This window comes from Amphiura filiformis, chromosome 9 (assembly GCF_039555335.1).
Source record: "Amphiura filiformis chromosome 9, Afil_fr2py, whole genome shotgun sequence".
In the NCBI taxonomy this organism is placed as follows: Eukaryota; Metazoa; Echinodermata; class Ophiuroidea; order Amphilepidida; family Amphiuridae; genus Amphiura; species Amphiura filiformis.
In genome coordinates, this window is record NC_092636.1 from 62,532,062 (window position 1) to 62,558,003 (window position 25,942).

The 25,942-nt window shown below is 34.8% G+C and overlaps 1 protein-coding gene across 1 annotated transcript in view; it reads left to right on the forward strand.

The window, feature by feature from the left end:
- LOC140160214 (neurobeachin-like) overlaps positions 1 to 25,942 on the forward strand; it is a 411,951-nt gene that overhangs the window by 147,046 nt on the left and 238,963 nt on the right. The window contains 8 exon segments of the mRNA XM_072183491.1: positions 1,560 to 1,882; positions 2,740 to 2,893; positions 5,750 to 5,876; positions 9,327 to 9,500; positions 10,196 to 10,359; positions 20,235 to 20,342; positions 21,015 to 21,378; positions 24,360 to 24,998. Of these exon segments, the coding sequence (XP_072039592.1) occupies positions 1,560 to 1,882; positions 2,740 to 2,893; positions 5,750 to 5,876; positions 9,327 to 9,500; positions 10,196 to 10,359; positions 20,235 to 20,342; positions 21,015 to 21,378; positions 24,360 to 24,998 (2,053 nt within the window).

Below are 25,942 nucleotides of genomic sequence, written 5' to 3' on the forward strand. Positions count from 1 at the left end.
AGACAGGTGTAACACAGCTTATTAATATGGGGTCAACATTAATGCTGTTATTTGCATTCACCTGTTATATAATATTCTCTTGTTTTGATGATTTTGCTTCATAGTCAATACCCTCCTACATCTCAATTTGCCTTGCCCGGCAATCGTAAATAATTGCATTATTGTTAGCCTTAGTTCAAGCTGTCAGCCTTTGCTGTTGTTTTTTGTTTCTTAACTTGTATGCATACTGGACATTTACATAACACTCGGTTAAGAATTACTCTCCTTGTCCTTGAAATGAGGTGTTGTGTAAATGATGAGTGCTGTCAGTGTAAGTTATAGTTGAAGTGCGCCCTGAAATGATGCATTGTGGGATAGTTGACGTCACAATAAAGCCTTGAGATCCACTTGAATAGATATAGTGTGTTAACTGTATTTATTTCATTTTTTATATATATGAAAATGTGTCAGTATTATCTATGTAATTCATTTGCATTTGTGATGACTAAACTTTGAATAACTTTCTAACGATATATGATAGAAACATGGGATTCTTAGTGAAATCAAGCTAACAAATTCCAACTATTAGGAATAAATATGTAGAATTTGATTTGATCTGATTTCAGGCTGATTTTGCTTGATCACATCACACAGACAAAGATCTATATTTTCATATGTCCTTGGTGCATGATGGTACTGCCAAATATAGAGAAGTAACTCAGCCATTATAAATAATGCCCATGGTATTTGAAAACACCATGAAAAAGACAATTTAGTTACAGTAATTTGTACACCTCATTTGTTGGAATTGATTGAATATTGTAAGAGAAAACTTAAGCAGCAGTAATAATCCCTTTGTTGTCTGATGCATCGGTAGTTACATAATCACATTTTTTATTTCTGCTAGCTGGGTTCTCTTAGTGACTATAATTTAATAAAGTCTTAGAATAAGGTGAAAAACAACATTACCATGAATTATACGGATGGCAACCTGACAGCTGTAAAAAAAAATAAAAAAAAAAAAAGTATAAACTGCTTGCATAAATGTTGCACAAATTGAAATGTATGTGTTAGAACCTTACAACAATGATTCAGTCAGTGTATTACCACATAAATAAGTAAAACTAAATTGACAAAATTAATATTTGCAAAATCAATGTATTACAAAGATTGTGTGTAATTTGAGGTTCAAGGACATAGACACTGCATTCCACGATTTTCTTTATGTTTTAAATATAAAGTAATCAATTTTTAAATTATCCAGTTGCCTTAGCAACTTGTTCTGTATATATACATTTTTGAAATGTACTAACCATTCTTGCTAATTACAGCTCAAATGGTCTGCTGTGATGTCAATGACTTATGACAATATCTTTGCCAGTAGGTTAGATGTGAAATATAAAGTACTTATCAAGAAAAGTACCCACAAAATTGATTTTATGCCCCCAGGTATATTGATAATAATAGAAAGTTGTAAATACAAATACAAAGTCTTTTATTGCACTTTACAGAAGCCTATTAAATAGAGTGCAATTATAATAATAAGAAAAATGGTTGTATCTTTATAATTAAATCTGTAGGAAACCTCCGATAATCAAGTGGAAAAATTAGAAGAATCATCATCCTCATCATCGCCTCAAGCAGCAGTGGTAACCACGACAACAGTAGCCACCAACCAATCACAACCTCAATACCCCAAGCGTCCTTTATCCAGCAGCCAATGGCAGGAGCAACAGAGGCTAGCTGCTGAAGCTGCTGCAGCCGGCAATCCAGCCAGGTTCTTCAGCCCGGGACCGCACCAAGCACCTTACCGTATCCCTGAGTTTTGTTGGTCACATATGCATCAGAGAATGATGTCTGATTTATTATTTGCTATAGAAACAGATGTGCAGGTCTGGAGGAGGTAAGAAAATGCATTCTCCTTTACACCCAAATAATGATGGGTGAGGCGCAGCCAAACCCATCATTTTTACTGCAGTGGACATGTTATTTGGATGTAAAGGATAATGCTTCACCTATTATTTCCATTCTATTACCACAAAATAGTGTGAGTTAAAGAGAAAATTTCACTTTTTTGTCCAAATATTTTAAGTTGTTTACTTCAAGGTGGAGCACATACGCATGTCGCATATCCAAAGCATAAGTGACAGTGCGTATTGCGGAAATATTGTATGCGTAACCAAGCATAATAGCATATTGCTTTGCATAGAATGTGTTACTGCATAGTGCTTCGCTGTGCACTGTTGTGCGAGAAGAACATAAAGTTCATTGCCCTGGCCATTTTATTGTATTTTAAGGTCTTTCACATGGCGCATTTCAACAAATCACTGTGCGCAATTTTAAATAATGGGTCACAAAGGTAATAGAATTATAAATACAATGTTTTTAGGTTGTTTGAAAAGTCTTATACTGACGATGCGATTAGTTTGCAGTATGCAAGAGCTCATTGAAAGAAATAATGAACCAATAATTATGACATCAGGAACCATTCTTTAGTATTTTGTTATAAATTTTCACATATCTGTTCTGATGGAGCAAGATCAGGCAAATGCCAAACAAGGTGGTTGTTAAATAAAAGTTTCTTCTTCTTGAGGTTAATAGTATGATCACAGAGTACCTTTCCCTGGAGCTAGCCAAGGAAGAAATAAAATCATCCTAGACCAGGATTTGAACCTGGGACAGCAATGCAAACAAGACTACCCAGACATTATGCATGATTAACAATTGAATTAATTTGTTTACCATTGTCACCTACTACAGCAATACAGCCAGGACAATAATAGACTATGTGAATTCAGCAGAGAACACTATCTTTGTCCAGAATGTTACCCAGATGGTCTCCCAGATCATGGACAACCTCATCTATTCATCTGGAGGGATACTGCCAATGTTGTCCTCTGCTACATCCAGAAATGTAAGTGGTTATCGCAATCATGTTGTAGAAATGATATGTAAATTTTTAAAGTCATTTTGATGACATATTTGCTGGATTGATTACCATCTGAAGCAAATGCAGACCTGCCAACTGTCCCTCATTTTGAGGGACTGTCCCTCGTTTGGTGTTTTCCAAAGTGAAAAAAGAGGGACAGCCCTGCTTTCTGAAAATTTCAGTGATGGCAAATTTTGTAAGAACAGCAGAAAATGATGCAAATTTCACTTCAAAATTTTCCTATAGCATTCTCTTTAATCTATTGTGGTAAATTTGGATCTGCAAAACCTTCTCTGAATTCTGACAGTATTGTACACCTCAAGTCTTTGAATTTGTCGGCACCTGGTTTGTGACATATACAAGGTTTTGGCCCTAATGTCCCTCTTTATGACTTTGGTAGGTTGACAGGTCTGCAAATGTTATGTTATGAGGTTTTATAGATAGTAATCTTTCTGTAAATAGCTTCAGTGACAAGCACTGCTTTCCAACTATATGGTATACCATATTGTTCCTAATAAAATTAAGAAGTCAGGCTAAAACTTAGAAGTCAGGCCAAAAATCACTTCTGGGTTCAAATCTTGTCCAAGATGGTGGCCCATGACAAGCAGCATGTTACAGGATATAAATACTACAAAATTGCATTTTTAATAAATATAGTTTACTTGGTTCTTTAAATGAACATTCTGCTATAATTTAGCAATGGACTGGATAGAAGTTGAGGTTTAATTTGTCCATACAATTTTGCAATATTGGACATGCAGCAATGCCAGTTTTAAGTTTACTCACACAATATGGTATGGAAAGTTCCACATTTCTGTCATTTTTATCATTAAAAATTTGGGACGTTTATTAGGAACAATAATGGTGTTGTCACTTTGATAGCAGATATAAGGTATTATGCCACAGCTAACACTAGTACCTAAACATTCTAGTCAATAAAAGTTCTGGCCTTTTCATTAGTAATATTTCTGCATAAAAAGATATAACATTGGACTGTTATGTTAATAGCAATACAAATATCTACATTTAACATGCATTTCTCTTTACAAATGGGCTATTCCAGTTGAAATCCACACTCCCCCTATGAAAGACATGACCTTAATCTCACACACATATTTTAAATGGAGTCACCCATTCAGGTAAACTCATTTGAAATTCACACTCCCTGTGTAGAGATTAAGCTTATGTCGTCCATAGGGGTGTATAAATTTCAACTGGAATAGAATAGCCCAAATAAGCTGTAAGCTAAGCAAATCTATGCAACTAAGTTTTGACAAATATATTTAACTGTTAGCATGTTTCTTCTTAAATTGTAAGGAATAATCTACTATTACATTTCTCTAATTTCAGCAGGTAGTATATGACCACTAGTTTAATACTTTTATTTGCATGTTGATAAATATTAACTTCAATTAACAATTAGCTTCAATATGAATCCTCATTGCAGTTTTAATTGGAGCATTTTCATAAACGTGGTCTAACTCATAATATGATGCCCAGTAGCTATTTATTTACCTATCGTATATCATGATAACAAAACAAATTTCATTGTAATGACTATTTATACCTGGCTCAAAAGTAACTACTCTGTTTTATAACCATTGTTCGTTAGTCGTTCAATCAAACAAAAATCTGAAATATATATTTTGTTACAGAAGATGTATCCTTTAATTTGACATCTTATTTATGAAAATTGAGCAAGAAATGATATGCATTGAATTTGTATCCATTTTGAAATCATCAATAGAGTATGACATGAACACAAATTACAACTTTGAATCTTGAGAACGCAATTTTTTTTGTCACAGCAAGATATCCCACGAGCAAGCTAATATTTCCCAAAAATCTCAGTTCCATATTCCCCTGTTTTTCAAGCTGTGTGAATGATATTGGACTTTCTGGCCTGATTGTCACAAATGAGATGTGAAATTTAAAAAAAAGACATCTTTCATAACAAAATGCATATTTTGATATTTTTGTTTTATTTAATAACTTATGAACAATGGCAGCTTTTAAATCCAAGTAGTTACTATTAGTGTCAGGTGTACTTCTGTTTACCCACCTATATAAACCTTTATTTGATTGTGTGCATGACTGATTTAAACAAGGACCAAATGCCGGATGTGCAATCCAAATCTTCCCTGCAGTCTTTCCTGACAAGATTGATTCCTGACTTGAAAACCTTATTATCTTACCTTTGCATTATTAATCTTCTAAGCAAGATGTTGAAGTACACATCATTATAAAGCACCATTGCATGTTTGTGGCGGGATTGATGTTAGGGATCAGCAGATTGAGTGCACTACTTTTGTTTACTCTCAGACTCGTATTGAAATCCTCAAGTTGTAATTCCAGGTTTCATCCATACCAGCTCTGTCCCCTAAGATCCCCTTTTTTGCATGAAACCTGTTTCTTTTTTCCTTTTTTTAAACCCTACTTGTGCTTCCTATTTATTGAAAAAAAAACCCACTTTATTATATTGAATATTATACATTTTGTTCTCATTTCAACAATTTTGAAGACCTGATTTGTAAAAAATGTATCCAAATAGATGTAATTTGCAATAACATAATCATTAGGAATAGTCTATATTTATTTATTTTTAAGGATATTGTAAAAGGAACATTACTAATTAAACATTTGTTTGCAACAAAAGTAACATTTTAAAACCCAAACAAAACAAAATGAAGGGAAAAAAGAAAGAAAAAAGTGTGCTCTATCTGCTGTCGATCCCTGCAGTATGTGATGGTGGTGCATCAAGTTTCCCCCATCACCTATCTCCCTGTCATCTTCCAGCAAGTTGTGTTGTATGAGGCAAATGTTATTTATTTTATGCTACAGAATGGTCCTCCTCAAAGGGCACAGTCTGAGCTTGAAACCCCCACTAGTGAACCTGATTCCCCTAGTTCTGAGGATGACGATGAGGAGGAAAATGAGGATGTTGGTATCAGTATCTCTCTCTCTTTTTGCAAAACACCAGATTTTCTCTTGCATGTGTAGTCACCACACCTGTTTTCATTCTGTAGTGTGTTTCTGCATGCTGATTAAGCTATTCCAATTGAAATCCATATACATGTACCCCCTATGGAAGACATGACCTTAATCTTCCACATAGGGGGTGTGAATTTCAAATGGGGTTACCTGAATTGATGACTTTATTTGAAAACTACACCCTTTGTGTGGGAGCTTAAAATCAAGTCTTCCATAGGGGATTTGTGAATTTCAATTGGAATAATTGATTTGAATGATGTGATCATGCCTGCATGTGCCTTGCATTTTGTCGACAATTTATCATTTGAGTTAATTTTTTATTTCGTCTGTGGTCTGGGTATGTGCTGGTGATCGGCAATCGCATAGAAGTGGTGTGGTCTCCTCCACTTATACGCACAGCTCCGACCACAGAAGAAATAAAATATTAACTGGTTATCTCAATATGAATGTTGTCATTTTGGATCAACTTGGAAAAAAATTGATGGGTGTTAGATAACTGGGTAGCTGTAAATTCACATTGTGTACACTTTCAATTTGATGTAAGTTTGTGGTGGTTTTAAAAACTTGAAAGACAAGTAGGATTTTTGCAGAATATGTTTGATATCAATCTTGGATCTATGTTAATTTACAATATTATGTTCTTTGCTTTTAACATTATATGTGATCATCAACTACAAATGGGATATAGTGTTAGCAAAGCTTGTGTTGAGATATGGTCCATTGAAACAATTGAAAATGAAGGATTCCCCAACTCTTTAACTGATTTTTATACCTTGCAAACAATCAATAGGGACATGTAATATTTCAATGTAAAGCTTATTTTGAGGAAAAGTTGCCCATCTATATCTCGGAAAGTGAAAATTCCACCCACATATGTTTGCTGCAAGAACATATTTTTCAGAGTTGACAGTTTCTGTAACATCTTAAATAAGTTGACATTTATTATCAAAGACCGAATTAAAAAGACTAGTTTGCGTAAGTTCAGTGTCGACTACAAATATCAACGTATATCAAATGATTTATAGGATGGATTTGAAAACAATATGCTTTACAATGTATGGCAAATGTATTTGGACAATTGGCAACCAAGTTTGGTTCAAATTATACCTAATATTTTTAAAAACCCTTTACTTGAAAGGGTTTTCAATATACAACAGGCCGTCTTCAGGCCAAATACGGCACACAAACAAGTAATATTTGATCTGTGACCAACTCTAAAATGTGAAGGAAAACATTAGAAACTGGGTGTACTTGGGCATCAAGCATCATGTTTGAAATGCATTTGACCGCTTTTTTTGTGGTCCTCAAATAAATAACGTTCAGAATCACTGTTGTACATTCTGCCATTTCATTTGTCTGATAATGCATTCATATTTGAGAATAGTTATATTTATTTTCAACAATTATGAATTGAGAATCAAGAATATCAATCCATTGATCATGTTTTAATATTGTGAATGCTGTGTACAACATAAATAAGGAAATGCTTTTGGTGTTACATGTATGGTGTATACAGACAACCAAGAACGGTCTATACCAATTTTCAGTTTTAACATTTTGGCTAATGCGGCCTATTGATCAATATCAAAGACCCTAGATACAAGAGTGGCTACAAAATATGCACTGTGATAACACACAATCATCAATATTAAATTTATTGTCCAACTGTTCGATAAAATCAAACTAGATAAGATCTCTTCAAAAATATTGAAGAGAAACATTATTTTGTATCCAATCCTGCATCTAGGGTATTGATTGTGTATGGGACGTATTAGTCTGAGGACATACGATATATATATATATATACATCTTTTTTACTTATTAAACCTCAAGTTTCATTTCATCATGTTTCAAACTTGGCATATCAGCCTATTTCAGATTGATAACAGAATGGATTTGTTTGGAAATGTCACTTGTTTTAGTTGCATATAGTTGAATGCTGGTTTGTCTGGATATAGAGTGTCTATTGCTACACACATACACATGATGCATGTTGACTTTCATCCATTTTTGGCATTTGATGCATTTTGCTGCTGCATGATTGTACTTGATGTTGCATTTGGTTGATTTCAGATTTTGAATGTCTCCTACAACTCAAAACCTACCACCCTAAGTACCTATACCCTCTAACATTGCAGGTTACATTTACTTGCTTCTATACACAATCACACAAATTGATAATTCAATTTTAGAATTGATATTACAGTATATGTCGGGGCTCACTACTTTATTATTCAATCAATATTCATTGCCTTAGTTTGGACCAGCCGGTGTGTTTTAAAGCTTGCTTAGCAGCATTTCACCTTGTCTGGATTTTCTAAAAATACTTTTGCGTTGAGCAGAATCATGCAAGCTATTTTCAATGAGTGCCTTTTGGTGAGATTTGACTTAAGTGGCTCAAGTTGGCAATTTTACACTTTGACAAGCCATGTAATAACTTGTCCAATGCATTTGAAGCTCTTAATTGCCACCAGGTTCATACCAAAATAAGCATCTGGTCCATTGCAGTCACTTCATTTATGCCCCTGTGTTAACATAATGTTGATATTGCCCATTCATTTTGATGTCATCACTTCTATAAGATTTCAATACAGAGACTCATTTGTAGATGAGACTCATCTCAGTCCTTAAGATTTCACATTACGCACTATAAACTGACAAACATACATGTACAGGTGCGTTTAATACACATCCTGTATCAATATGATGAGTACCCATCAGGTTCATTATTAACATAACCTATATCAAAATGATGAGCACATATCAGTTCTTTCCCAGTGATCATGGGGAAAACTTCTACATTGAAATACACTTGGGTTGAAATGTGTTGCACTGATTTTACATATCTTTAACACTTTGGGAGAGCGAGTTGGCACAGCAGTTGTTCCATCGCCTTGCACACTGAGGTCCTATGCTCATTTTGATCATGGTTCCGAATGCAGGTAGCATGAACCAGTTGACCTGGCAATTAATGATTTTGACATCAAACTACAACAGCAAATGGCCAAGCCTTGAAAATTTGTAAGTTCAGGGGTGTGTTTCACTGAATTTTTTACACATTGTAGCGTAAGTAAACTGTTGTAAAGTAATGACAACACTTTACTCATATCCTTACAATGTATTCCTGTTACAAATCACTGTTACTTACAATGTTTATTACTTGTAAATCTTAGTGAAATGAAACGAGCATCGTAGCTTGTGATCGATTTTGAGATGATGTGTTGTAAATGTTAGTGAAACACACTCCTGGCCTTTTTAAGTTGTAATTGAAAAAGTCAATCTTCCAAGATATAACAGAAACACTGATGGGTCCCAATCAATTGAAACAGGTTGTACAGGTTAAAAATAGCTAAGATAAATGTTATTTTGTGGATTTGACATGTTATTGATTGCAAGTGACACGTATTAATTCTCTTTGCAGCATGAGCGGATGTAATTGAGGCAACACAGGGTCTACCATTGGATGTCGGTATCTCCTTCATAAATCGAATCATGAATTTGGTAGATGTCTTGGTGTTTGCAAGTAACCAGACATTTGCTGAGCTAGAAGCTGAAAAGAATATGCCCAGGGGTGGAATCCTGCGACAGTGTTTACGACTTAGTGAGTGTGACCAAATAGTAGTGGTTGTAAAGACTTTTGTCATACCATTTCAGCGATTAACTGTACAAAGTATTTTTTCCTAATTGCTCCATGAATGAATCAATAAGCAAAGTTAAGTGTTCATAACAGTTCTGTTTGTCTTTTTCCCTCTTCCAAAAATTAACTCCTTATGTTAAAAATGGCTATTTCAGCATCGACTACCTGCATTCAAATATTGAGCATGCTGTCAAAACTTGACTTCCTCACTTGGATAGAGTCAAATTCTGACTCCCTTACTTGGACAAGAGTAAATGTAGATACATGTCTCACATCCCTGATTTTGACAAACATTACATCATTCACTTTAAATCAAATGAAAATAATAACATTTTTGTCTCCTGTCATTTATGAATTCAGTACATTGCATAACAGGTGTTAGAATTTACATTGAGTTAACAGCCCTATGTTTAGCATAATAAACATGGGTAAATGTGGCATGAAAACAGCGTATAACATTATTCTACACTGATCAGCAAAGAATGCACTTAAATTGAAGATTATCAAGGACATGGTGAAGCAATCTGAAAGCACAATATTTTCTACATCATGAGCAAATATTGGCACTTTTAGTCAAGTCATTTTGGCCCAAAGATAATGGAATATCATAAATTATTTGAGCATGTCTTAACCATCCATACTTTTTGTATTATTCCCAGCTGCCTTCTCAGCTATCCGTAATGTGTTGGAGTGTCGGTACAGAAACCAGCCACTATCGACAGTGACCACCAATCCTTACAGCATTCCAGGAATGATTACTGAACCAGCTGCACAATCAGCAAAGATACAGACTCTGATACAAGCCACACAACCTTCACCTAGGGTATGTATTTATGTAGGAGAAGATTGTTTAAGAGACTATGTGCAACTAATTTTGTAGCAAAGCAACAATTTTGAATCAAATAAGTGGTAACAAGCACTACTTAATATTTAAAATATTTTGGTTTGTTAGAAAATATTGCACAATCTTATAATCTCTTAACCTTTCTAATGTCTTTTTCTTTTCAGTATCGATAAATTCGTCTACTATCAAAGTTTCTCATTCATTTTAAATATTTGTTAATAAAAGCTTCAGCATGAAAGCCACCAGCTCAATCAATCAATCAATCAATCAATCAATCAATCAATCAATCAATCAATCAATCAATTGATGTATTTATCTGTTTATCAACCAACTGGTGAAATCAATTCATAAGCTTTACATTATCCACCACTTACATATTCCTACATGTTTAAGACATTTAACCAATCATTCAGATAATCAACCAAATTATCATCCCATCCAATCAACCAAATAAGAGCAAGGTGGCGGTTTACCAACAATATGGACAGTTATCCCCAATTTCAGGCTTCTTTTCTACTTGCTTGCTTTATTAGAAGTATTATATGGTCTATTACAGTGTTGCATGGTGCCTTGCATGACTTCTATTTGACCCTTCTTTTCTTTAACACACACTTGAACACACACTTAGGTTAATGTTTGGCTGAAATATGCACAGAAACACAAAAAATGACCCATCATATTTGGATTTTTTATTTCTTTTTGTTCAATATGTTAGTGCATGTTAGTAGAATATGTTAATGAAAGTCTCAAAACAAGGATTTCAAAAGGTAATGACATTTTCAGCAGGAAATTTCTGACTGTGATTTCTGATTGGCCTAATGGTTAAGGTATTTGCCTTTGGTGCATGCGGTCCTGTGTTCAATGGCCAGGAGTGTCAACTTGCTTGGGTATTGACTTGAAAAAAGTATGACTTTATTTGGCAGCATCTATAAACTAAACTTCCCCCTTCCTGTGGTTCATTTAGAATTGGATAAATAAATCATGAGAGTAATCCTACCTTTTAAACCATCAGTCCTCGGTATAAAGATTTAATAATACCTGTACATGTATATGGCAGTCAGTTTCAAAAAGAGTAGGGTGAAACCCCAAACTGGCCCAATCCATCCTGATTACATCCTAAAGCCATATGGAAAGCAATGATTTGGCACTGATTAATTGCTGCCCTCTAAATAGATGTCATAAATACACTAAAAATGATAATTGTTTGCCATGACAACATAATAGGAATAAGGTTGTATTTAATCTACCCGAGGCCTTTTCTTTGATATAGAGCAGGGCCAGCTTACGGGATGGGCCGCATACCCACCAGCGATTTCTGTGTGGCCCGCAAGACCATTGGATGAAAAAAGGAAAAAGTTAGAGATGCCAAAAAATGTGGTGTTTTTTTTGGTTACCTTGACATTAAACTTGAAGCCGGTAGCCTAGAATCAAAAATATGTTTATTGCTAGTACTATATAGTAGGTGTTTTAGATGAAATCACTGAAATAATTTGCTTGACCAAGTCAGAGAGCATGTTGACAGCAATAACCTCTGGTTTTTTTCTGAATAATGTTACTATGGCTGGGTGATTGATAAGATAAGACATCCAAAAGTTTTAAAATGTTCTTATGCTACAGGGATGTGTGTCAATGATCTTGAAAACATGCACATGAGCAATTCTGTCACAAATGCAAACTTTACTGTAATGCTGAAAATTTAGTGGAAAATTTAATCATCATTTGAGTTTTTTTTTTAAATGACTGGAAATGGTTTAAGATGGCTTCAAAAGTTCAATATTTCTTGGGCTTTTGTACGGGCTCTGAAACCTGCACCTCGCTTTCTTAATGTGCCCTAAAATCTAATATGTGGCCCATGTTATTTGACATTGATTATTCCCCCCCCCCTTGAGTTACAAAGGTTGCCCACCTGTGATATAGAGAGTAGAGTTCTGCCTGTTTCTACCAGAAATATTGATAGGATTACAGGTGGAAAGGACCTCAGTCCACTCACCGAGAAAAATATGCAGAGTGTTATTTTGTAGAGAAAATTGTGTTTCATGGAATGTATTTGTGGTTCATAAGAAAATTACAGCATATAGATTGCTTTCAATATAATACACTGTGATGTTAGTTTCAACAAAAACCAGGTGAAAAAATGAATTCTGGGTGCTTATTTCTCTTAGAACTGGCTCAACCAGTACAGAACAGTTGGACCAGTACTAGTTTCTCTGAATGATTTTAATTCTGGATATTAGATTGGTTTCAAGCCCAGATGGTAGAGGTTTTGTCTAGGATTTTATTCCAGGTGTTTGTTTCTCCAGATGTTTCCCATTGTGGATAATGTTCTCCATAAGGTGTTTTATTCCTGGCGGAGGTTTCCATTCCAGATGGTAGGGTCTTCATATGTTGTTCTTATTCCAGTTGATTCTCATGCCAGAGTTGAGGTTTTCCTATGGTAGTTTCTTCAAAAGGTTATCATCCTTGATGGTAGGCACTTCAGATGTTATTAATATTCTAAATGCATTAAAAGTAAAACAATAATAATCATTCTAACATGTTATGTCAACCATTTTGACTACAAAGTGTCATTATCTGATTAGAAGTACTACTTGAAGTTCTTTTGAGATTTTCATTAACATACCTCCCTGGAAAATATGAACACTTTGAAGTGTTTTTTCTTTCTTCCTTTTTTTAGTTTTATTGGTTTCACAAGAGAAGTACATTTTATAATTTACTTGTATGACCATATATGAAAATAACAGCAGCAAATGTGCATGTTGCTTTGATCATAAATACTATACAACCTATAAAGACCCAGCGAATGAGGCATGCTTTTTTAATAACCTTACCCATCCCACGTCTTTCAATAAATAACCTACCTATATTGAAATATCTAAACCAAATAAACATAAAATGAACGAAATTTGCATTTTACTTCCATGTTACTAAGCGAATGATTAAGCATCAAATACATATCTATATATTATCCCATGCTCTGAAATAATGTGTAATGAATGGCCATATTGGTATTCTGTTTCGTTTGTTGTCATTTTGTTTTTGCTCTTATCTAGTCTCACATAAGTCAAGCGGGCTGCGCGGTACAACAGGTATAGTTTGTCAACACACAACCTCTTCATAGCACTCAGCTCTATTTTAATAACATATTTTGGTTCTTTACTAATCCTATTTTTTTTAATGCTAGTTGCATGTGTATGTATTACTGCATTTTGGTATCTTTGATAGCTTGCAGTGAATGACCTCTTCCCTACCTTAATTCCTTGGTTATAAAGGCATTCATATCATAGTGCTGAATCGAATTGGTATACCATTAATTTAGGGCTTGTGCTTAATATTGGATTAACTTGCCAGTTGGAACCGATTGGACCTATCACAACTGACCGAACTCATTTCAACTTGTCTGGCAGTTTTACCAAGTTCATTATCATTTAAGTATGCTGTAAAGAGTGAGTAGGGTCGATTGGTCGGTGTTTTATTATTTTTTTTTGTGCAAATAAGCTACAAAAACTGTTAAAAGTCACCAAAATCTATAAATAATTTGAAATTGTTTTTGCTCATCTTTTTTCAGTCAAAGTCAATCAAAGTTTACATGCATACAGCAAAAAAATAAACATGGACAAACAATAAATCGCTAAAATGGGTTTATGCTGTTTTTTGTTCCGTTGCCTTAGATAAGAATGTACATTAAAGGCTCAAATTTATACTTGCCCTATGCATATGCAGCTCTCATTTGCTAAAGAGCAAGTGCCAAAACTTGACTCTTGTGGCAGCATTTAGTCTATTTTGAAGAGAAATAGTAGTAGTAGACCAAATTTGGAGATGTTTAACCTTAGTGATGCTTTCAAGGATAAATTACACCTAGAAGTCATCATGTTGGCATCATTTTAGAATAATATTGGTTGGTAACTCTGTTGTGTATTATATTTATAATTATGCAGAATACACATAGGAATACTTTGAATACTAGATAACCCATAGAATGTCATGTGGTTATCCTGGATGCTATTCATATCTTTGACCATCTCACAAATATTCTTTTGTTTGACCTCTTTTTGCCAAATAATGACTATATGTGCAGGACCCAAAATCAACTTAGTTGTAGACTTTGTGTCACCACATTGTAAGAATGTGCATCACTTTTTTATATTTTTAAATTTATACTTTATCGGTAGAGCTTGATGAACAACTTTACAATTTAAAACAAACAATAATTTAGCAGTGATCCATGATCATATTTTGTCAGAGAAATGTTCTCTTTAGTGCAGGCAACCACTGGGCTCCCAATCAGTCCTCTGCCAATGAAGTGTGACCAAATATGATATATAACAAACAGACATGTGTATTGCACACACATTTCTTGCTGTGATATGAATGCCTTTGTTTCATTTGCACTCACTCCCTGTGCACCTATAATCTTATATTAATCTGGGCAGACTTTAGCTTGATATTAAACAAAACTAAACATGATAGCTACCTGTTGCAACCTTAATATCCTGAAGTAAAATAAGTTAACATGTACCCTGCTGCAGAACCATTTCCTAATGTCACCTTGTATGATACAATAGTTTACTCTGCTTAACCAGGAACAAAGAGTACAAATTAATATACTACCTGCAATTTTGACAAGTATGTACAAAAACCTTTGTTTTTGTTAACCTTGCTTTATTATTATGTTCAGGTTGTTTGTTTGTTTGTTTATTTTTTTATTATTTTTGATTAATTTGTGCCATTTATTTATCATTTGTGTTCAAACAGGAGTTAATACTTCAGTTGATATATTTTATTATATGTCTTTGTTAATTGTATTTAATTATGTTAATGTGATTGCAATACCAGGCATCACAAGATGGGTGCAAAGTTTTCCCTTTGCTACAAAAGGTAGATTCACATCGCAAGGTCAATTATGTCTTGGTATTTTTTCTAGGTGATCAGAAATCCTGGTGTAACCTAGGTTAACAGGTGTATTATGATCATATAGGTGATATCATTGGTCAATAATAGGTGACGATGAATGAATTCTAGCTCAATATTTATCATAATTGGTGATGGGACGTTAATGGTATGTATACGCAGGGTTGCAGAAAATATCAGTATAGCATGACCATCTTGACTTGGTTTGTTTTGCCTGTTAACTAGATGCATCTTCAATCTTAATATATATTAACATTGCGATTGGTTTCTGGTTAGCATGTTTTGAGGAGACCAGATTATGTTTGTTTGGTTTTTTTTCTTTCTGTAGGTGCAGTGTGATACAATCAGGTTTTGAAGCTTTAATTTCAATTTTTGATTCATATTTTGTAGTGTAGTTCACTTTGAAGTAATATATTTTGTGTGACCATGATTTGAATGTTTGACATTTTAAATTTGACATAGAAGGGGTAAGTTAGATGGTGTGGTAAACCCTTAAAGGAAAGGTAATCAGCATTACAAGATTTATTTCTTGAATAACTCATTCAAAATATGTTGTCAGATAGAGGCTTGTGTTGGTCGTATAGGCAAGCAAAGATGTGCGTGAAAGGTTTGTATAATTAATGTGCTGTCTGTCAGGTACACTGGATTTTGTATAGGGAACTATTCATAATTGACATAACAGACTTAAATTCAACATGGTAAAACAGTGGGAAGGCCAACAGGTATTAAATATAATAAACTGTTACATACTGATAAAATATTATGTTTATTAGAAATGTTATATTTGACGCACTACAATCAAAATGGTTCTTCATGTTTATTGTATTAGCTTAAACAAAAGTTAGTGCAAGCAATGGCCACAATGAATCCTGTATTGTAAAGTTGAGTGGCTGCTACTCTCAAAATCAAGCATTGAGGCCTGATTTGAGAATGCTTTTATGCCTTATTCTAGGAAGTACTTCAACAACAAGACTTGTTTCATATAATAATAATCATAATAATGCTCATTGACACCTAAGCATATACCTGAACATACTATACCTAGAAATACACCCCATTGCACTGAATTTGATTTCATTACCTGCTAGCCAACTTTAGCGGCCCAAAACACCAAATGCAGCAAAAGACATACAAGCCATAATCATTGCATCTGATGAATTATAAACTTATTCTGTTGTGAGTGAAACTTTCAAATCAGCATAAGCTTCAGGTTGGTATTATTAATGATGTTTGATTTTTGTAATGCTTAAGTTGTAATTTTATTTTCTGAAAGAGACTGAATTTTACATTCCATAAGTATAAACTTTTAATTCAGGAATATGATCAAATTCACTGATAAGTTCATTACTCCCTGATCACATGTAAGTTCCCTCATTAGCACACACATGCACACATTTAAAGGCAATTTATTGAATGCCTCTCATGCCATAATCATCATGTCCTATAAATCCTATGATAATCATCTTTCACCTCCCTTTTTATGGCAAAAAGTATCTTTTGCTAGCTTTCTGAAAATGTCACACTTCCATTTTGTTTACGCCACTTTAAGATTTCATCTCATTCATGTCTTTGAATCCTTGAAACTAATGCAACACTAAAGCCAGTGTATCACATTACATTTTTAATGCATTTTTCAGTTGCAACATTGCTTGTTTTTAAAATTATCCAATGCACGCAGTTTGCTTGGTTTTTCGAAGCAATTTTTGAGTATTTATGATTTGTTCTTCTTGTCAATAGTTTGTTGCTTCAACGGCAAATCTGTGGCAATATGGCCGCTGTGCTTGTCACAGTGGAAAAAGTACCAAATTGGACTATACTTTAGCCTTAACGAAAAAAGAAATTTAATACCATTTTCCATACATAACATCATGCATTACCCAAGTTGACTGGGGGCCTTGATCCATGTCTTCAGATAACTTTTCAAAAAATGCTTTGCTATTCTACCATCAAGAATTCTATTTATTGAATAGGTGATCCTGGCTGTGATGACTTAAGTTTGGTAGGCCGATGAGGGAATGCACCTTATCAGTTGCATCCCAGAATTACTTTATTTGGTCGGTGAAAACCAGTGTTTTTATTACAAAGGTCAGTGTTTTCCATGTGTTTATATCAATATGAAAAAGGATATAGAAACAGAAAAAAAGGAAAAGCTCCAACACATGTGGCATTATGTGTTGGTCAAGCTTTTCCTTTTCAGATGGATAAATGTAATAGTGGTGGTATAACAGTGTCACAAAATGGAATATGAAGTGTGAAATTGAGGGAGCAAAAACTATAAAAGTGCATAACTTACTAAGAATCTTAGCAATGTAAGGACCCATAAGTTCAAGTTGAGTAACTAAATATGACTTTGCTTTTGTTAAAGATTCTGCTAGGATCAAAATTTTGCCATAGTGAAAGGGTATCATATCAAACACTTGCACATCATACATACATCTATAGCCACATATCATTCTCACAATGGTTATCATCATGTGTGACATGGTCTGATCCAATCGGGTCAAAGACGTCAGCAAAAACTAGAAAAACTCACAACTTGGCAACTATACTTTGATCAATTTGTAATAGGCAGGACTCGTAACATCATGGATTGATACATGGTATACACATAGTTATGCAAATTGTGTGTATTGCATGACTGACACGTGCAAGTGTTACTACTTTATCGATATGCGCAGTAACAAAAGCCGAATAACTTTTGCTCCCGGCTTTTGCTTATTACGAGTAGAGCAGTGTAAGAATGTTAGGGATGTATGGATTGCAGCAATAGCGCATATATTAAAAGTACAAGTTCATGATAAATATAAATAACTTAATCTTCAAAATTGCCTGCTTTTTCCTGCATGATTGGATCATATCGTGTCACATAAGTTGCACAACATACACAAAACATCAGTCAATATAATAATCATACATATCATCAAGTGTTTGTTAATTATGTATATATTATATTACCATAACCTGTGCATTCCACAGTCTTTACCAGAATCCTAAACCCTACGGCTAATTCTAACACTAACCTTAACCCTAATGCTTATCATAACTGCAAACTAAAACCCTATATGACAGGTGCAAAGTGCACTGGAGGAGTTGTAATTGTTATAATTGTTGAAAGTTTGGGATCTTAGCAGGGGGCACTCACATGTAAAGTTGGTACGGGTATGTGTGGTCAAGGGTCCCTTTTTCTGGCTCTCCAGCAGTTCCTCATGACCCACATTTGGATCATGCTCCAGTTCTTTGAGCCTCAAACTCCACAATTGTAACTCTTTAGCTCAAATTTGGAAAAAAATGGCCTATATAATTTGCCCCAATTTTAGTTCACTAGACCCCCAAAAAGGGTTCAGTTCATCAAGCCCGAAAATCAGTTCTTAGTTTCCAAAGTTTGGTGCTCCGCGCAGCACATCCCAACAACATGTACCAAAATTTATGTTGAGTGCCCCCCCCCTCAGATCTTACATAAAAAGAATTTAGGAAATTAACACAGAACTTCAGATTCAAGCTGTAAAAATTAAAAAGACGGAATTCTTAATTATAAATTAACCAGGTTATTTAAAGACAAATTAATTGCACAAAATAACATAACATAGATATTGACTGCTGACCTGCATAACTGATTCGAACTCCTGCTAGTGATGCACCTACGCAATCTCTACCTCCATGTTGAGAATTCATACCAACAAACCCAGAATTATTTGATGACATATTTTAGGCCTAGAACTGTTATAATGGTATAAAAGGCTGTTCTAAGATAGGGTAGGTACTAACAATACTATTATTGTTCTTGTTGCATATATTATGGGGCATGCCATAAATAGCCATGACAGGAGCAACATGTTTGACTATTTTAAAACTGTAAATAATACTCTGTATTGATAATTTGAGACCTGTGCCCCCATTGTGGAAGGTTTCTGGAAGCACCTCTTTAGGATGGAAAAGCAAAAAGTATTTGGGTTACCATTTAATAAGAATTTGTCTTTGCTGGTATGAATTATTGACAAATATAAAAAAATTGTTAACTTTCTCAGTAGCAGAGGTGAAAGTTTACAGGAAATGGAATGTGCTTTTAGAAAAATAATTTTTTTAAATGTAAAATGGTTTATAATACAAAAATACTTAATTGGGATGTTTTTATGGCTTAATTTTCCATATGGCTTTCATCTCTGCAGCAAGCAATCAGGAAACAAAAGATGGTAATACCTTACAGTTCCCATACATTGATGTACCTAATAATTTGCTACAATATGATTTCTAGTAGAACCCATTTCATTAATACATTTGCTTCCACTATTGCAGTGAGTGGTGTGGATCTCTTTTGTTTGCTTTATTTATTGTGCAACTAAACAACATATAACATTGTTTGTGTCTTGTAGGTCAACGTGTTATACTATTTTGTTAATTAACATTATTTTTAATAAGATATTTATAGGTGCTATGGGTGCTATTTATAGGTGGTTTAAAAATTACATTGGTGTAGGTGCAGTAGTTCCATGACAAATCAAACATACAAATTAAAGAAGTAAATTAGGAATGTTAAGGTTACTAAGTAACACAGTCTTATATTAACAATTGGAAGCTTCAGAAGAATATTGAAGATGGTTTGAGATGTAGGTCATACTTGGACAAATTTCTTACTTTTATTTTCTGCGGAGATAATAATCATGAGCACAAGTAATTGGCAGCCCACATTGCTGAATATTGTATCATACAAATATAAGGTAAACCTACACAAGGGACAAGCAGTATGCCTGAAAATGTTCGGGGATTACTAAGGTATACCAAGTCATTGCGCTCAATGTTCCTAAACAATTTGTTTCTGTCAAAATATCAGATAAGGATAAGTAGTTTATAAATCAATGTAGAATATAGAGTCAAATTTGACAAATGTGCCAAATCTACTGGGTATAAAACATTTCTTTATTTTTGTTTACCCATTTTTTGATGCTCAGAATATTGTGGATCATCTAGGAAGTCCTATGAATCCTGTGAAAGACGTTGGACGACTCCTGCAGGACATGGATATTCATAGACTAAGAGCTGTGGTCTATCGTGATGTGGTGAGTATGATGCACTGATGAGATGCTCATTCATATCACAAAGAAGACATGTTATCTACAAAGCTGGCCTAAAGTATTAGGACACAATTGCACCATATCCCATCAGTATTGGTATATCCTTGGTGTAAGATATTCATGAGTTAGTCTGGTGTTAAGCAGCTTACAGAAATATCATATTTCTGTAAGCTTACAGAAATAGCAAATTTCTGTGAAAGACTAGCAAATTTCTGTGCTGGGCTAATTCTATGTAGTTTTACACAAAGCATAAATGTCAATATTGAACCCTGCAATTTTCAGCATGCATGCCTTGTATAACCCAACATTGATTAGTGGTGACAGAGCAAGGTTGGGAGGGTGTATTATAGGGGAAGTTTCCCACAAGTGTCTTAATTACGGTATTGTTTAAAGGGCAAATGAGTGGACACATTTTTGGAGCAATCTTGGAATCCTAATCTATTGGGGTTGTGCCATTATTTGAATGTCCTTATCACCTCGGACCACCCCTATCTGAACCTATCAGACTTACCAGCCGGCTCCAAAATGTTGCACTCCTCCATCAACGTTTAGAGTTAACAGTGAACCCTACAAATATCTTCTTAAAAACTGAAGAACACATGCATATTCGAGCCTATAAATCATACATGTTCCTTTTGTTGTTTGTTAATCTATTAGGAGGAGAGTAAGCAAGCTCAATTCCTAGCTCTAGCCATTGTGTACTTCATCTCTGTCCTCATGGTTGCTCGTTACCGTGACATCCTGGATTCGGAGAGCACCAGCAGCACCCCATCGCGTGAGAACTCAGTCCGTGGCAGCGTGCGCAGTGGTGGCAATGCCAGTCTGGCATCCAGCAAGCAGTCACTGGCTTCAGAAGTGCCATCTGAGAGCAAAGGTACGCAGACGTTGAAGAGCAGGCTGGCTAAGCAGCCTATCAAAGAAGAGGTTACCTGTGATCCAGGCCCATCCAAGGCAAAGGGTGGTGGTGAGACCACTCAATCAGTGGTAGTGACAGCAGATAAATCAGATCAGGCTGATCAAGGTAGATATGTGATGTGATCAAGCAGTGTTTATCCCATTCCAAACTTGCCACTCAATCAAGAGGCTAAATGTGAGTCGTTTCAATTCTGTTACTTTACTCTTTGATTATGTTGATGATAACCTTTAAAACTTCTCCTAGCTCAAACACTTATTTCATTTATTTGGTTTCCCTCTTGTAAAGTTTACACAGTTATGCAGCATGGGGAGCATTTGGAAATAAAAACTCTTTTTTAATTTTTTGTTTTATTTCTTGTTGGGTTTTGCATGATTTGTGCTCAATTTTCTAGCTTTCATCAGCACCATGTTAGAGTTGTATCGTCCTATGCTGATGAGAGTGGCACAATTTGTTTCATTTTCATTTCACTTCATTTGGCTATTCTAATTGAAATCCATACACCCCCTATGGAAGACATGACCCTAATCTTCCATGCAGGGAGTATGAAATTCAAATGGGGTTACCTGAATGCATACACCCTCTACGGAAGACATGACCTTAATCTTCCATGCAGGGAGTTTAAATTTCAAATGGGGTTACCTGAATGGGTGACTCCATTTGAAATCTACACCCCATGTGTGGGAGATTTAGGTCATGTCTTCCATAGGGGGTGTATGGATTTCAACTTGAATAGCCCATTTCTGCTGTTTGTGAACACCACACAAAAGGAAGTCTTCACTAGTTTGAGTGGTCATAAATCTTAAGTGATTGGTTAAGAACATTGAAATTGATATAAATATGTGCAGAAATTTGTTAACTGTAATTTGATATCTCACTCTTGTAAAAAGAATTCCAAATCATCCAGATTTTAGCGATGATGACATATAGCGAAAATTGCAATGTCTATTACTGTGTGCACGGCGGGAATTATTAACCATTTACCACTACACCAAAAAGTAGACCCACGTTAAGAGTGATAAAGTTGATCTGCCTGGTCTATACTTTGTGTGTTAAAGAAAGTAGATAAAGTATAGGACTTGTAATTTGTAATACTTCTGGAGAGATATCACAAGACAATTCTCCAAATGAAATATATTGATATTAATCCAGGATGTTATAAGCCCTGCCGATTATGAGCTGATCAAACTTTAATACTCTCCAAATTGACCAATTGATGATACACAATGAAGCTCACACATATCAGACAAGTAATATATCCTAGCCAAAGCAATATTATGCACCATATGATCTGCTTGAATTTGCAACGTTTTGGATAATCTGGATGATTTGAAATTCTTTACAAGTGCGTTATCAGACTGAAGCTAACAAAATTCTAAGCACATTCATGTCAATTTCGATGTAAATCAATCATGTTAAGATTTATGACCACTCAAACAAGTGTGGAATTTTTTGTGTGTGGTGTTTATTCAAATGGCATATATCAGAAAGCCGCTGTTTCTTTCTGACACTTGGCCTGCTTGATCATATCACATATTATGATTACAGTCTTGTTTGCTGATTCTTTGCACTTTCTAATCAATTGTTATTTCTGTTTTGTTTCCTTTCTTTTGTTGGTGTTTGTGGTGTTTATGCGACAGATGCGACGACTATTGTAATATATTATGATGATTCACAAAGATGTATGTCCTTTAGCTGGTTTGTGTAGAATTGCTTGTGATCACTCAATGTACAGTTTATGTAATATAGGAGTGCTTGAGTGTATGCATAGTTCATAGGTAGTCATACACACAGGAGCCAAAGGACAATAGTTGGACATACGTCTTTGTGCTGCTGAGTCATTGAGTACATGGTGGGTTTTTTTTGCACAAATTGATAATTAATGTCTCTTTTTGAAATGTAGTGTTCCTTAAGGCCCCAATGATTCAATAATTTATATGATGTTCATGCATATGCCATGATATTGTGTATGATTGGTCTACAGCCAGTTCAAATAGGCCTAAATCAGTAGGTAGGAGAAATGTTTGAGGGAATATGAGGGGAGTGGGGGCATGAATTATTTTGTCTGGGATTCCCCATTCTCCCGTTGCATATATATTTTAATGTTGGCAACTGTAATGATAAAGATATTCCATCTTGATTAGAAAGATAGATTGTTGCAAATGAGACAATGCATCTGTCAATGAGGGATGCTATTTTTTCATCACACCTAAGTCATCAAAATAGACTATGCTGATCTACACTAGTTTCCAGAGAAGACTATACCTCTCTTGCTCTGATTGACATGCAGCCCCTGTCAATGGGCAACATAGCCTAGATGGGGCTTTGTGTCCCCTTTGTGATCCTTTGTGTGAGCTGTGTAATTGGACGATCAGATTACCAGTTGGTTTATATGATTGTGAGATGATCGAATGAGCCAATGAGAACACCACTTCTATGTTTACACTATGTACGCTCTAAAAATGTAAACAATGGCCATTCTTCTCTGCCAGCAAGTGTAGAAGGACTTGTGTGTCTTTGCTTGATGCTACTATTAAAATATTTGTATCATTAGCATCATTTATGATCCAAAGAAGTAATTTTGCTCAATTTAGGGTTGGCTGAGTTACGAAGCCATGACTGCTATAGTTGCATGTGCCCAAACTGAGCATTACATAAGATTAAACCATCTTGGTTGATCAAATGATTAATATGACCTTGCACTTGTAAAAGAATATAAAACAAATATTTGTTAAATGTTCTATTCTGTTTTCATCAAATCTTTGGAGACAAAATTGCATGTCCTGAAGTTTGCATGTACTTACTATGATTTACCTGGACACTCATTTACCTTGCATGACCTGAAAGTATAATATGAACTTGCTCTAATTCCCACATTTGAAGTACTTCTAGCCTCCTCTTACAATGCATTTTGAAGTCAGGAATGATATTGCTAATAACTATCCAGTTCTCTGTCTTTTAATGAAATGTATAACCTCAGAAATAAAAACTCATTCATTATTTTAGCAGAATTCTGTGTCTCAAGATTAAACCTTGCAATGTGAGCATTTTTTCTCACATAACAAAGAGCATTGATACTTTCTTCACAGCTGTATCCAGTTCAACCCCAGACAAGGAAGAGCAGCCTTCAAAGCCAGCAGCAGAAGAGAAAGAAGCTCCAAAAGACAAGAGTGACAAGGATGTGGCTACCAAGGACACAGAGGAATCTGAAACACCTTCAGCTACTCAAGAAGATGAAGCAGAAAAAGAAGAAGAAAAGAAAAGTGGTGGAGAAAAAGAGGAAGGGACTGATAAAGATAAGGTTGATGATGAGGATGAAGGTACAAAAGTAGAGGCAGTTGAAATTGAAGTTGATGAAGATGGTGAAGAGAAAGCCAAAGACACTGATCAAGAGAAGTCAGGAGAAGCAGACAAGGAGGAGACAAAGACAACCACAGATGGTGAGATTGTTGAGAATGGTGAGAATGGCTCAGTAGAGAAAGAGGACTCATCAGAAGGCAAGGATGATAAGCCAACTAAACCAGATGCAAAGGGAGATGGAGAGGCTGAAGAAGACAGTCAGAAGACACTACAGATGAATGGTACTGGTAGCTTACCTACAGATGCTAAACCTGGTGATGCCCAACCTAGCCCATCATCAGATGAGGGTGGTAAAGCAACCAAGAAAGATGACTTAGCCATGGCATCAGCGTCAATATCATCAATGGTAATGCAGTCAGAAAAAGTTGGTAAGTAAAGGATGGCCTTATAAGAAGTGGCCAAACAAACATGTTGATTTCTTAACTACCATATTATATGAAGAGTTCAGATGCAAAATGACATAAACATCATTTTCAAACCTTTGCATTAAGGCCACCAACATCTTCCATATAATATTAGCTTTAAATTGACAGCCTACTTTTAAAAATCCAATGTATATTCTTGAAACTATGAAAACTATGAAAAAACATTTTTCTTATTTTGTTCTTTATATTCAACGAGTTCTATTTACCTATATCTCAAATCAGAAAAAATTGATATTTTGCTTTCTGCATCTGAGCTCTTCATATTTGGATGGTTGTACATTGAAATATCCAACCATTTTCATCCATATATAAAGGTTTTGGAATTCCCAACAAAATTGTTCAATTTTAGGCCAAATTGTGCTGAATTGAAGTGGATTTGACAAATTTCCACAATTTTCAGCTGGAATTTCACATAAAACTAGCAAAAATTTCTAGCTGGATTGAATATAGGGTGCAGCTGGGATTGAGATATCAGTGAAATATTCCACAGGGAGTGTGTGGATTTCAAATTGAATAGCCCATTGCAGAGGCCTAATGTGTTAATATATTTTCTATATGGCTGTTTATTATTATTATTGCAATGCAGCCAGGGTTGTTTGATTTAAATCGCGATTTAAATCACTTTTTTTTTAATCACTGATTTAAATCAACTTTTTTCATTTTTTACCATTTTTGATAAATGTAAGTTAGATTCTTGCTTAAATTGACTGTTTTACTTCATTCTTACAGCTTCTACAACTTTTGGATACAATTAAAATACCTCTATGATGTCACTTTATCTATTGCTAAAAATCATCTTCAAGGTGCAGAATTCAACAGGTTTTTTTCCCCATGATTTTACCAAATTTTTTCTTTGAAATTTTCACATGTAAAAACATGTTTTGATT